Source organism: Chionomys nivalis, chromosome 10 (genome assembly GCF_950005125.1).
Source record: "Chionomys nivalis chromosome 10, mChiNiv1.1, whole genome shotgun sequence".
Classification (NCBI taxonomy): domain Eukaryota; kingdom Metazoa; phylum Chordata; class Mammalia; order Rodentia; family Cricetidae; genus Chionomys; species Chionomys nivalis.
In genome coordinates, this window is record NC_080095.1 from 10,516,658 (window position 1) to 10,530,465 (window position 13,808).

General features: G+C 38.9%; 1 pseudogene and 1 gene segment (V, D, J or C); both read left to right on the forward strand.

The window, feature by feature from the left end:
- The first annotated feature begins 657 nt into the window (after positions 1-657).
- Positions 658-1,154, forward strand: LOC130882809 (Ig heavy chain V region PJ14-like). The segment is given in 2 exon segments: positions 658-714; positions 799-1,154. Coding segments are annotated over 2 exon segments (402 nt in total).
- A 9,832-nt stretch (positions 1,155-10,986) lies between these two features.
- The window catches only part of LOC130882810 (PC4 and SFRS1-interacting protein-like), a 6,229-nt pseudogene continuing 3,407 nt past the window's right edge, over positions 10,987-13,808 (forward strand).

The window sequence follows — 13,808 nt, forward strand, 5'->3', positions numbered from 1 at the left end:
GAAAGGTAGACTGGTATATGTCAAGAAGTACTAAAACCAGTCCCTTGATACTATGTTCCAAAATGAGAAAGTGAATAGGTTGAGCCACATGAGGTAGGAACCAAATAAGTCTCTTGGGCATCCTCTCAGATAAATACTTGAAATCACATGCAATCATTATGTTAGTGAGCTTCTTCTTCACAAGTTATCTTCTAGACAAGTGATGAGAATAAGAATGATTTCACTGACACCAAGTGAGTAAATTTTAAGTCGTTCCTTAATGTAGGGTTAATGATAACTAAGAGGTCCAATCCCATACTAAATTTAGTGCTGCAATTTATAGAGATACACAACTGCATTTAGGTTATGGTACACTGCTCTTCCTGCACTGCATAAATGTGGACTCACTTAGTGTAAACACTCCTACACAGTGTGATTCATACTAATTCCCATTTGTCAGGGTTTGGAAATACAAACAATAACAAGAAAATGTTCCTGAGTTCCCATATTCATCCTCTAAGAAACATAAGACAAATCTCATTCACCTGAGGGAAGTGGAAACCAAGACCTGTGCTTTCTTTTATCCCCTCAGGAGCATGTGCCAATGCAAAGCAGCCATCAGACTCACTATAAAAGCCCAGGCCTAGCAGAGAGGCCCCATCTCATTCTCACTGGAGCTCCAGCAAAGCATGGCTGTCCTGGTGCTGCTCCTCTGCCTGGTGACCTTTCCAAGTTGTAAGTGCTTCAGGGTTACAGGAGAGGGACCCAGGAATGTCATCTATGTAATGTATGACTGATCATGATGTTGCTTGTCTCCAGGTGTCTTTTCCCAGGTACAGTTGAAGGAGACAGGACCTGGCCTGGTGCAACCCTCACAGACCCTGTCTCTCACCTGCACTGTCTCTGGATTCTCACTAACCGGTTATGATATACACTGGATTCGACAACCTCCAGGAAAGGGTCTGGAGTGGACGGGAGCAATATGGAGTAATGGAAACACAAGATACAGTTCAGCTCTCCAATCTCGAATCACCATCAGTAAGGACAACTCCAAGAGTGAAGTCTTCTTAAAACTGAACAGTCTACACACTGAAGATACAGCCATATATTACTGTGCCAGACACACAGTGAGGAAACTCCAATTTGAGCCTACACAAAAAAATACCTCCTTGTAGAGACATCTGGGACCAGCAGAGGGCACTAAGGATAAAAAGGGATTTCTGAGAACCAAAAGTAAGATTCACCTCAGAGGCTAAGGCTTCATGACCTCGAATTTTAATATCACAACCTGTGATTTGTTCTTTCAGCAAAGCATATCCTGAGGCCCCTTCCCTTTGTCTTATTATGTTCAACCTTCTATGTGTGCAAACATGAGATCAATTTTTTTTTTTACATACTCTCTAAGTTAGTCAATTGTTTCTGATTAACAGAATGGCATATAATTTAATATATCCTGTGGTGTTCTTTCTGTCTCTGTCTCTCTCTTTTTGTGTGAATAATTCAAAAGGAGTCTGTAATTGTGACACTTGTTGACTTAAATTTTAATGTAAAGCTTTGGAATTTTGAATATTTTTAATTCATTCTCTTTGTTTTGAATATGTGATGGAGAAACTGCAGCTTCTCTGTAAAATACACTTTCCAAGGGGAGATTTGAAAATGAAATATACAATATTTGCTTCTTCTAAACCAAGAAAACTTAGAAGATTACACTTGGTTATCATTTGTAAAAGGTTCTAATATTTGCATCTTGTTAAAAATCAGTATGCACCCTAATTTTCAAGGTATTATTCCTCTGTAGGCATATCTGCATGCCCTTGATGTTCAAAACTCTCAGCCACTAGTGTGCACATCCATACTGGTATAAGCTTCATTACTGCCTCCAACTGTCACCAGCCCTTTCCATAGCATCTGATTTCTATGAAAAGTGAGTTTCTGTTTGTGATTCGTTGATGTTTTTACTGCTAACAAAGGTTCCCAGCGTTATCTGCTTCTCCTAAGCACCCTTAACTCTAAAGAATTCCAAATTCTCATCCCCTGTCCAACCACTACTTGTATTTCTATTCCTGGTCCCTCTTTATTGAGGAGTCCCCAAATAAAAAGCACAGACTCTCAAGGGCCCTCCATTTACAAAATATTTATAAAGACAACTTCTATCACCTGTCTTGGATCTCACAAATGGCTATACTGGTGAACCAGTGAGCCCCAGTGATAATTCCATCCCGACATCCCTCAGATAAGATAACTGTTTGTTTTGCAGTCTCGGAGACCTGAATTCATAGTTTAGATCCCAGTCAATGGTTCTGCTATGGCAAGAACTTGAAGCACAGAGCTATTTTTACAGCTCCATTAAAGTTGTATTCTAAATTTAGGATATGCTCTGAAATCAACAAAATGCAAATCATCACACAAGGTAGGAGTGATTCTGTGGTGATCACCATAAGATTGGGGAGAAGCTAAAACACCTAAATAATGTAAATCCTGGATTCAGGGCAGCTCAAAACGACATGTGAGTCCAGAGGACCCTGGGACCTCTTGTTTTTCTCCACAATCACTACACCAACTACACAGAAACATATATACTTCATTAAAAATAAAACATTTATTTAAAAGTTTCTCATTCCTTGCTGGAAGTTAGCTTAATGGGAGAGTTATGGTGTAGTATACAAGAAACTTTGATAGAAAAAGTACCATTTCAAGTTTGTATTCCTCATTTTGATAAATACATACTGTATCTGAATAATCACTAGTCCTTGTTAATGGTTAGGACACTTTTTTTCTCATAAAAAGAACAGGCTCATTGTTCTTCTCAGAAACAACTCTTTTCTATCACTCATCTGAGGTTTGATTCCTCAGGACAGTATAGAGCTCAGGGAACATGGGGTCATCTGGTGTAAGATGCAGCAAGGGTATTAAGATACATTAATGTTATCAAGGTATATTGGTTTTTTTGTTTTGTTTGTTTTGTTCTGTTTTGTTTGGATTTTTGAGACAGGGTTTCCCTGTAGCTTTTGGCTCCTGTCCTGGCACTAGCTCTTGTAGACCAGGCTGGCCTCGAACTCGCAGAGATCCGCCTGCCTCTGCCTCTGCCTCCCGAGTGCTGGGATTAAAGGCGTGCACCAACACCGCCCGGCTAAGGTATATTGTTAATGAGGTAGATTTTTTTTTAAGTAGAATGAGTGACATAGACTGAAAAGGAATGTTTTCAAATAAATTAAGATTTTAGCATACATATATCTGTTTCTCTAAGTATGTGTGTGTTGTGTATCATTCTTTCTGCTGCTATTTGCGTATTTTTCTGTGTTAATGTCTTGAAGTTAGCATGTTTGCTTTATGGAGGCATATTTTCTCATACTATGTTAATAGTTTACATTACAGAGTTTACCACAGCATCCTCTGACTACAGAGTTCAACTCAGGTGTCAAGTGTCCTGGGAAGCTGTGACTTGGAGGATTTCTTCAGGGTCAGGGCCTCATTTCACATTATAAAGGCTCTAAACACAGCCAATCTCCACTTTATGCCTAAAGGTCAAAGTTACATTCAGAACACTAGTGGTTGAGAACTCAGCTCAGCAGCCCCTGCCTTACGCATTTCAGTGTGTGGCAGATACCATGTTACTTATGGGCACAGCCCACTCCTATTTTTATATTTAATTCAGGTGTGTAGTATTCAAGATGAATAATTAAATTCCAGCATTATCTTCTTTACAGTAGATAATCATGTCATCACATCATGTGGTCCAGATTCTCGATAGAAGGCACAAGCTGCCCCCCCAACTCTCTTTCTCCCTCCCTCCCTCCCTCCCTCCCTCCCTCCCTCCCTCCCTCCCTCCCTCCCTCCCTCTCTCCCTCCCTCCCTCTCTCTCTCTCTCTCTCTCTCTCTCTCTCTCTCTCTCTCTTTCTCTCTCTCTCCCTCTCTCTCATTCTCATTTCTTTGATTTTATTTGACCTCATACCCTATGTTCTTGAGATTGATGAACAGAATATTGATCATACATTTTTTTCTGTCTAACATACAGTCATAAATGCTGACATCAACAAGAATTTGAGGAGGCTGGTGTTTGTTTTAGAAATGAATAACCAAATGCTGTAATAAAAATGTTATTTTCTGTAGTAAAATGTCATGTTTTAAAAGATAGGAGGGCTAGATCTATAACTCTGGGTTATAATGTTTGCTTTCCATGAGCAAGGTATTAAATTAAAGTACCAAGACCAATTTCAAAAGAAAATATCAGAACCATATGCATAAAAATATAATCTCTCACATTAATAGACTTAAAATAGGCAAGCTTGTGGCAGAAGAAGGAATGGCAATCCCTAGAGAAGGTAGGCCAGATGAAAGTGGTAGAGAAAGAACACGTATACAGTGAGTCACGAGAGTTCTCTTCTTCCTTCCCATAACAATCAGCTCAGTGTAGGTCTGTGGCTTCCATGGCTTGCTTCTAAAGAGCTTCAAAGTTCAATACAGGAAAAGGGAAATGTCTGAATGAATGGAAACACTAATTGTCACATGTATGTTTGCCCATGATGTTGGAGGTGAAAAGTAGAGCATGATTGTGTTCCTCAGTTGACATCTACCTTATTTGTTGAGAGAGGGTCTCACACTGAACCTGAGCTCAGAGGTTCAGATAGAATGGTGGGATGTCAAGTCACAGAGAGTTTCCTACCACCACCTCCCCAGTGCTGGGAGTACAGAATAAAGCATCACACCCAGCTTCATAGTTACGTATTAAGAACTTAACTGAGACAGTCATATATGGAGACAGGAAACTTAATGCTGAGGCACCTCATTGGTCCTGAATATTTTTGCTATATATTGTACACATTAATAAAAGCATTTTAAACTATAAGAACAATATATACATTATAGAATATTTTATAAGATAAAATGTATGGTCAATTATGCATTTTTCCTTTTTATTTATTTTTTTTTGAAAAAGAAAACAAACCATCTTTTTTCATTATACATACCAAACCAAGTTCCCACTCCTTTCACTCCTCCCCTTCTCTCCACATGCCCTCCAACACCACACCATCCAATCCTCAGAAATGGTAAGGCACATTGCTTTGGGAAGGTTCTAGGCCATATTTACGTCTAGGTTGAGCAAGGTATCATCCAAAGAGAACAGGTTACCCAAAAGCCAGTACATGCAGTAGGGATAAATTCTGGAGCACTGCCAGTGGTCCCTCAGTCTGTCCCAGCCATGCAACTGTCAACCACATTCAGAGGGACTAGATTGGTCTTTTGCTTGTTCCTTCCCAGTCCATCTGGAGTTGATGAACTCCCATTAGCTCAGGAAGACTGTTTCAGTAGGTGAACCCATTATGGTCTTGAGCTCTTTGCTCATATTCTCATACCTCCCTCTCTTTAACTGGACTTTAGGAGCTCAGTCCAGTGATACAATGCAGGTCTCTGCCTTTGTTTCCATTAATTACTGGATGAAGGTTCTATGGTGATATTTAAGATATTCATTAGTCTGATTACAGGGCAAGTCAAGTTTGGGTTTTTTTTCTCCTCTATTGCTTAGGGTCTTAGATGGGGTCATCCTTGTAGATTCCTGGGCATTTCTCTAGAGCCAGGTTTCTTGGTAACTCTAAAATGGCTCCCTCAATGAATATATCTCTTTTCTTGCTCTCAACTTTGTTCTTCCTTGTAATCAATTAGCCCATTGCCTCAAGTTATCCTCACCCCTCCCTTTCTCTACTCCTCTTCCCCTTCTTTTGTTTTGTTAATTTGTTAACTTGGATGTTCTCTCTCTCTGCCTTTTCACTAGTTTAGATAAGGGTTTGTCTATCTTCTTGATGTTCTCAAAAAAAAAAGGCTTTTTGTTTTATTTATTCTTTGTATTGTTTTCTTTGTTTCCATTTTGTTAATTTTATCCTCTATTTGATTAATTCCTGTCTTCTACACTTCCTGGGTGCATCTGTTTCTTTTTTTTGTTATAGAGCTTTCAGGTGTGTTTTTAAGTAATTAATGTGAGCTTTCTACATTTTTTAATGTGGGCCCTTAGTGTATGAATTTTCCTCTTAGAACTGTTTTCATGGTGTCCCATAGGTTTGGATATGTTGTATCTTCATTTTTATTGAATTCAAGGAAGTCTTTATTTTCTTTCTTTATTTCTTCCTTGACCCAGGGGTGGTGGTTCAGTAGTTCACTGTTCAATTTCCATGCGTTTGTAGGTTTTCTGAGAGTAATATTGTCGTTAAATTCTAACTTTAATCTATGGTGATCTGATAAGTCACAGAGGGTTACTCCAAATTTTTTTGTATCTGTGGAGGTTTGCTTTGTAACTGAGTATATGATAAATTTTAGAGAAGGTTCCATGAGGTACTGAAAAGAAGGTATATTCTTTTGTGTTTGGGTGGAATGTTCTATAGATGTCTGTTAAGTTCCTTTGATTCATGACATCTGTTAGTGCTCTTATTTCTTTGTTAAGTTTCTGTCTGGTTGACCTGTCCGTTGGCAAGAGTGGAGTGTTGAAGTCTCCTGTTATTAGTGTATGGGGTTTAATATGTGATTTAAGTTTTGGCAACATTTCTTTGACATGTGTGGGTTCTTTTGTATAAGGGCATTGAAATTCATAATTGAAACTACATCTTAATGGACTGTTCCTCTTTCGAGTATAAAATGTCCTTCTCCATCTCTTCTGATTGATTTTATTTTGAAATCAATTTTGTTAGATATTAGGAAAGCTTCACCTGCTTGTTTCTTAGGTTCATTTGATTGGAAAACCCTTTCCCAACCCTTTACTGTGAGGTAGTGTCTGTCTTTGATATTAAGGTGTGTTTCTTGTATACATCAGAAGGTTGAATCCTGTTTTTGCATCCATTCTCTTAGCCTGTGTTTTTATATGTGAATTGAGTCTATTGATATTAAAAGATATTAGTGGCCAGTGGTTGTTAATTCCAGTTATTTTTTTGATATTAGTGTTTGTGTGTTTCCCTTTGTTTTGCTTTGCTGGTGGGAGGTTATCTGTTGCCTGTATTTTTGTGGGTTCAGTTAGATTCCTTGAGTTGGTGTTTTCCTTCTAGTACTTTCTGTAGGGTTGGGTTTGTGGATACATATTTTTTAATTCTGTTTTTTTCATGGAATATCTTGTTTTCTCCATCAATGGTGATTGATGGAGATAGTAGTCTGGGTTTGCATCCGTGTTCTCTTAGTGTCTGCATTGCATCTTACAAGAACCTTCAGGCTTTCATGGTTCTCATTGAGAAGTCAGGTGTAATTCTCATACATCTACCTTTATTTGTTACTTCTCATTTTTCCTTTGTAGTTCTTAATATTCTTTCCTTATTCTGTATGTTTTCCACTTTGATTATTATATGGTGAGGTGACAGTTCCTTTTTTGTTTGTTTTGTTTTTTGATTCAGTGTATTTTGAGTTCTTTGATCTTCTTGCATCATCATAGGGATATCCTTCTTTAGGAAGGGATACTTTTCATCTATGGTTTTGTTTAACATATTTTCTGTGCCATTGAACTGAAGTTCTATCGCTATTATTTTATATACTTTATATATTTATATACTTATATATTTTATATTATTTTATTATACTTGTTCTACCCCTATTACTTTTAGGTTTAGTCTTTCCATGGTGTACCAGATTTCCTGGATATTTTGTGTTAAGTATTTGTTGAATTTAATGCTTTCTTTAATCAATGAGCCTATTTCTTCTATAGTATCTTCAACATCTGAGAGTCTTTCCATCTCTTGTATTCTGTTGGTTATACTTGTCTCTGTAGTTCCTGTGCATTTATCCAGATTTTCCATATCCAATTTTTCCTTTGTTTTTGCTTTTTTTTTATTACCTCTATTTCAGTCTTCAAGTCTTGAACTGTTTCCTCTACCTGTTTAATTGTTATTTTTTTTTCTTGGTTTTCTTTGATGTTTTAAGGGATTTATTAATTTCTTTTATTTTTTGTTTTTTTACTCCTCCATTTCTTTAAGGGTGGTTTTTTTTTTATTTCTTCTTTAAAGGCCCCCATCATTTTCATAAAGTTACATTTAAAGTCATTTTCTTCTGCTTCTTCTCAATTGTGATGATCAAGTCTTTCTGTTGTGTGCCTTCTGGGTTCTGGTGTTACCATATTGCTTTTTAGGTTGTTGGATGAATTCTTGCATTGGTGCCTACCTATTTCTTCCTTCAGTTGTGGCCAATGGTGTCTTTGCACCTTGCTCCAATCCTTTCTTTGGCTGTCTGAAATTTTTATTTTTTTGGTTTGCTCTGTAGTTTTAATGTCTATGTCTTAGTAAGCCTCTGAGGTTTCTCTAAGACTTCTCTCTTGGTCTTCTCTCCTGGTTCTCTCTTTTGGTCCCCTCAGTATTGTAGCAAGTTCTTAGTGCTTTCTGTCTTGTTGCAAGCTGTGTTTCAGAGTTCCACAGAGGTTGCTGAAGGATAGGCAAGTTTGGGGACAGGGTGGGGCTAGTAGCTTGGAGGTTTGGGTGGATGAGTTTTTGTTTTGGGAAAGCCTAGCTGCAGGAAACTCTCCTGCAGAACTCTTCTACTGGCTGGTTAGAAAAGTCAAAGGAGTTGGGGAATGTGACCAGGTTTTCATCCCACAGTAGAGGTCCTACAGAGTGGGATGTCCTCACACATGGATGTTCACTCACCTCTTAAGTCCCCTCAGTATTGGAACAAACTGTGTTTCCATCAATTATGCATTTAAACTATTTATTATCTATATAAAAAAGAATGCTCAGAGAAAAATGTAGAGCTCAATAAAAATCAATAAAAATTGAATGCCTTAAATCACCACAAATATCTACTTGTTTTAGAGTCGGGCAATATGGGAAAGAGGAAGGAACTGGGAAAAGATGAGGGAGAGAAATAATGATCAGAATATTTTCTATGAAAATATGTTTCAAGTTTTTGCAAAATCTCCATAAGATGGTCAGTAATTATAGTGCGTATATTTAATCTTGTCACTAGGAAGACAGTAGCAAGAGAATTTTTCATGGTTAAAAATCAGCTTGGTCTGTATAGTGAGTCCAAACCAACAAGAGTGGTAATATAAAAAGATAAGAAGAAAGAAATTCAGCCACTCTGCCTCTGAATATGTGTTTCTACATGTGGATGTGATGGGGTAGGTACTTGTAAGTTGATGGGGGAGAGTCTTCTGTTTTGTGTTAATTTCAGTGATTAAATAAAGAGACTGCCTTGGCCCTTTAATAGGATAGAAAATTAGGTAGGCATAGTAGACAGAACAGAATGCTGGGAGAAAGAAGCTGAGTCAGGCAGTCACCATGATTCTCCCACTCCAGACAGACGCAGTTTAAGATCTTTCCTGGTAAGCCAGCTCATGGTGCTACACAGAATATTAGAAATGGGTTATATCAATATGTAAGAGCTAGCCAATAAGAGATTAAAACTAATGGGCCAAGCAATGTTTAAAAGAATACAGTTTCCGTGTAATTATTTTGGGTAAAGCTAGCTGGGTGGCAGGAAGCAGCACCACTGCTCCGTTCTTACTACAGTGAGTGAGTGTTTGAATTTGTGATTGTATTAGTAAGTGTGACTACTTGTGGGGTAATTGGATTTGTTACTGTCTGTAATTGGGACTGTGTGAGTGTGTAATTGGGATTGTTAGTGTGTGTGCACATGTGTGCATGTGTGTATGTGTGTGTGTGTTGAGATGTATGGATGCATCTAAAACTGTAACTATGTATATAACTCTGGTTGCAGTCGTACAGACTATCACCATCTGCATATCTATCCATTTATCAGAAAAATTTTAAATTGTCTCAGTCTCTTTTCTATTGATGTGGGGTAGTGGGAGCTGCGGGCTGTGCCCCAGCTCCTGGTAGCCTGGCTAGCTTATGCCCCAAAATAACAACACACAAACTCTATTCACTTAAACACTGCTTGGCCCATTTCTGTTCATGTGTGTAGCACCCCAAGGTGCGCTTACCAGGAAGATTCTAGCCTACGTCCATCCTGGGTCAGAGCTTCATCGCATCTGCTCTGGAGAGGAGAGCATGGTGGCTGTCTCTTAGAGGAGCTGCCCTGCATCTGAACTCACTTCCTCTTCCTCCCAGCATTCTGTTCTGTTTACTCCACCCACCTATGTTCCAACCTATGAGGGCCAAGCAGTTTCTTTATTCTTAACCAATGACCTTCCTCCATCAATGTGGTCAACCCATGACCAAAAGTGGAGTAGAAGTGACAAGGGCTCTCTCACTTGTAGAGTTCTATGGCCTGAGGAGAGCATTGTCACATAAATATGTAAAACACAGAAAATTCCAAGTGCTCCTGACTCAAAGAAGAAGCTCTTCTAACCTCTCCAGACTGGCATGACTCTGTCCAAGATCCACATTATGGAGAAGCCATGTCTAGTCCAGACAGTGAAGAAGACAGAGCGTCTGTATAGAAACAACAGTTTGTGGATCTTTTAAATTACATTGATGTGCTAAGGAGATAAAACAGTGTGGAAGCACAACATCTCCTAATCACATCCGTGAAAGAGAACCAAGTGAAGTGTGGTGAATCCTTAGCAAGGAAAAGGTGTACGTGGAGGTTCTTTACTATGTCAGTTTCTGTAATGGTCATCAATGTCTTTGATGCCTTATATCTGCTCTGAGCATTGCCTTCCCAAAAGTGTCCAACTCCAGAGCTTGCTACAGGACGAAGATACACAAATAAGGCTTCTCTGTGCCCATGAATAACAGCCCTGCCGTGAACCTGCAGCTCTGGCAGAGGAGTCCAGTCCTGGATTCTCAGATCCTCCCATTCAATGATCACTCCACATAGAATTGTGGCTTATTTGAGATTTCCTTGTTGTTATTTTAAATGGTAATTAATGGAGAGGAGATGCTGTCTGTGTGTTGTGTGGACATGAGAAAGAAAAAGTAGCTTCATTGATAGTCTTCTGACCAGCATTCTCTGTGTTTCCAGGTGGCCAGTTTGCAGAACAGCTGGTGGAGTTGGAAGGTAAGGAGGCCTGGAAAGTTCCAAAATCTTTTCTGCCCAGCCCTTAGATTCAACTTCCTTCAGTAATTACCAAATGAGCTGGGTATGTCAGGACTGGAATGGGTCACACATATTAGTACTGGTGGTAGTAACTGCATCAAATATGCCAATGCTGTGAAAGGCTGGTTCACCATCTGCAGAGACAATGCCAAGAACACCCTGTACCTGGAAATGAGCAGTGTGAGGCCTGAGGACACAGCCATGTATTACTGCAACAGATTCACAGTGATTCAAAGTTACTGTGAGATCAGACACAATCATCCCCACAGGGTGCTCATGACCAGCAGGGTTGGGGAGCTCACCCAGAGATCTAGGTTAGGTAAGAGACTGTCCAGAGATGCATAAAAGTTTGGACTCCTTTGTATCTTGACTGACTCCCCAAATCACACTCAGGATTCTCTCTACAGGTAGAGTGTGTGCTAATCCTTGAAGTGTCAAAATTTTTTTATTCAAATTTCTGTTTTCCATTGTGACGTGCTACGATTTTTTCATTATATTTCTCTCTTACACTCTTCCTCTCTTACTCCCTCCAATTTTACCTCTCTCTCTCTCTCTCTCTCTCTCTCTCTCTCTCTCTCTCTCTCTCTCTCTCTGTGTGTGTGTGTGTATGTGTGTGTGTGTATGTTTTGAGATTTGGAATTGTGTCTGTCAATGTGTCTCTCTCTGTGGGTATGTTTGTGTGTGTTTTAGTTCATGTGCATGTATGTATGAGTATAATTGGACACATGTTCATATGAAATGTTTTATTTCAATCAGCCTACACCATATTTTCAAGAGAAATATTTCACTGGCACCAGATCAAACCAACTAGCTGTATTGGTTGGCCAGTGTTCCACATTGATAACACTATCTCCACAGTCCAGAGATGTTGGCTGCCACACCAAGCTTTTTGTGGTTTGACAACTAAGAGTACAGATCTCACACAAAGATTCTTGTGTGGAAGAAATAAAATGACAGAACTATGTCCATGTCCTTATTATGGGTTACTTTTATAAATATGTCATCCTCTGATCAGAATAAAATGTAGAGCATCACAAAAGGAGAAAGTGATTTTGTATGGGTTCTGGTGTCATAACCTGAAAGGGTCAAAGGCTCTGGAAATTGTGAAGTACAAGAAGACAGGGTCAAATATTCAAGAACACTGTGCTCTTCACTCTCAACTTCATCATCAAAAATATGTGCAGACCAGATACAGGTATGGAACTGGTAATAAAATGTGTCTGAGACTCCATCATTGAGACTGTGAGGACAATGCAACCAGTGTCACCTCACTGCAGGCAGTCACTAATCTACTCAGCAGAGAGCATGTCTTTTGTTTTCTTCATTAATATTTATTTGTTGATTTTACTCATGTAATTCCATAATTTAAAGGGAATAAAGAATTTTCTTTTAACATGCCCATCCAGTTTCTTTCCTGCAGGCTCCTTACTACAGTTTATTTACATTACCTCTCAGCAAACATGATGGGTAATCCCTGTTGTAAAATCCGAGACAGAGTCTTTATCTGAAACTCAGGTAAACTCAAGTTGTATCATACAAGGACCTGGAAAAACTGATGATCCCTCACTGGTGTGATGGGATCCTATAGACTGTGTCACTATGAAAGAACAGATAAGCATTGGAAACATGTTATTTTCTTCAGTGTAAATATAATGATACCTGAGAACTGATCAAGGCATGGTCAGATTTTCTTGAAATTTTTTCACCTTTAATGTTGTCATAACTGAGAATGGTATTCTGTGAATTCTGTAAAAATGGCAGGAAAGAAGCCGGGTATTGGAAAGTTCATCCAATAGATAGAACATCTGGGAGCTGCAGACAGGAGACAGACTGCTCCTAGAAAGCAGTTGCATCTTTTCTGCACTGCTTTTCCACCATCAGGTTCACATACTTTTGTGTAGAATGTTTTTCTGACTAACAGGAAGGTGAGACTTTGAACATCATGGCTTTGACAGCTCACAGTCACAGGAGGACTAGAGAATGTCTCAGTAACTGAAAATTAATCCAGCCAGGCTGATGCCTGAGTCTGATCATTGTTGTGATTGACAGTTATTTCAAACAGACCTTTAACTCTTTTTCAAATCTTTCTTAATGGATTTGCTCAGAGATCCAAGCACCACAGTTCTTATACTTCCTTTACAATTATAAAGCAGATGTGGACCCTCAGAGGGAGAAGATTGAGGAAGCTAAGAACACTAGATAGAAGATTTATACTCCAAAGTAAATGACAAGAGGAGTCAAATATTAATAAATTTCCATGTTTCCAAAGAAGGTTTTTCAGACTCAGTTTTCACAGTGTCCTTTTTGTAGATAGAAGAATCATCAACATAGTTTCATGTCATTAATTGTTATAAAATATATTCTTGACTTAACTGAGCAGTCTAAGAGTTTATGTTGCTGGTTTACAGATCTGTTAGTGATTAACTATATTGTAAAGTTTCACTTCCTCTTTGGTGTCTTCTGTACATCCAAGGACAGATGCATGCAAGTGATGAAGTGGTGTGGAAGGTCCTTCTGACTATGCGTTGCTTTTATTGGTTGACTAAAGAAACTATCTTGGTCTTTTGATAGGGCAGATTTAGATAGGCTGGGTAGACTGAACAGAATGCTGGGAAGAAGGGCAGTGTGGCAGATGTCATGATTCTCCTGCCCGAGATGGATGTTGGTTAGACTCATGCTGGTAAGCCACAGTCAAGTGATGATACACATTAATGGAAATGGGTTAAATCAAGATGTGAGAGATGGCCAAGAAGAGGCTAGATATAATGGACCAGGAAATAATTTAATTAATACAATTTTTTGTGGTTATTTCAGAGGTTGAGCTAGTTGGGCAGAGGGATGTGGGCCATGCCTCCTACTACAGATTG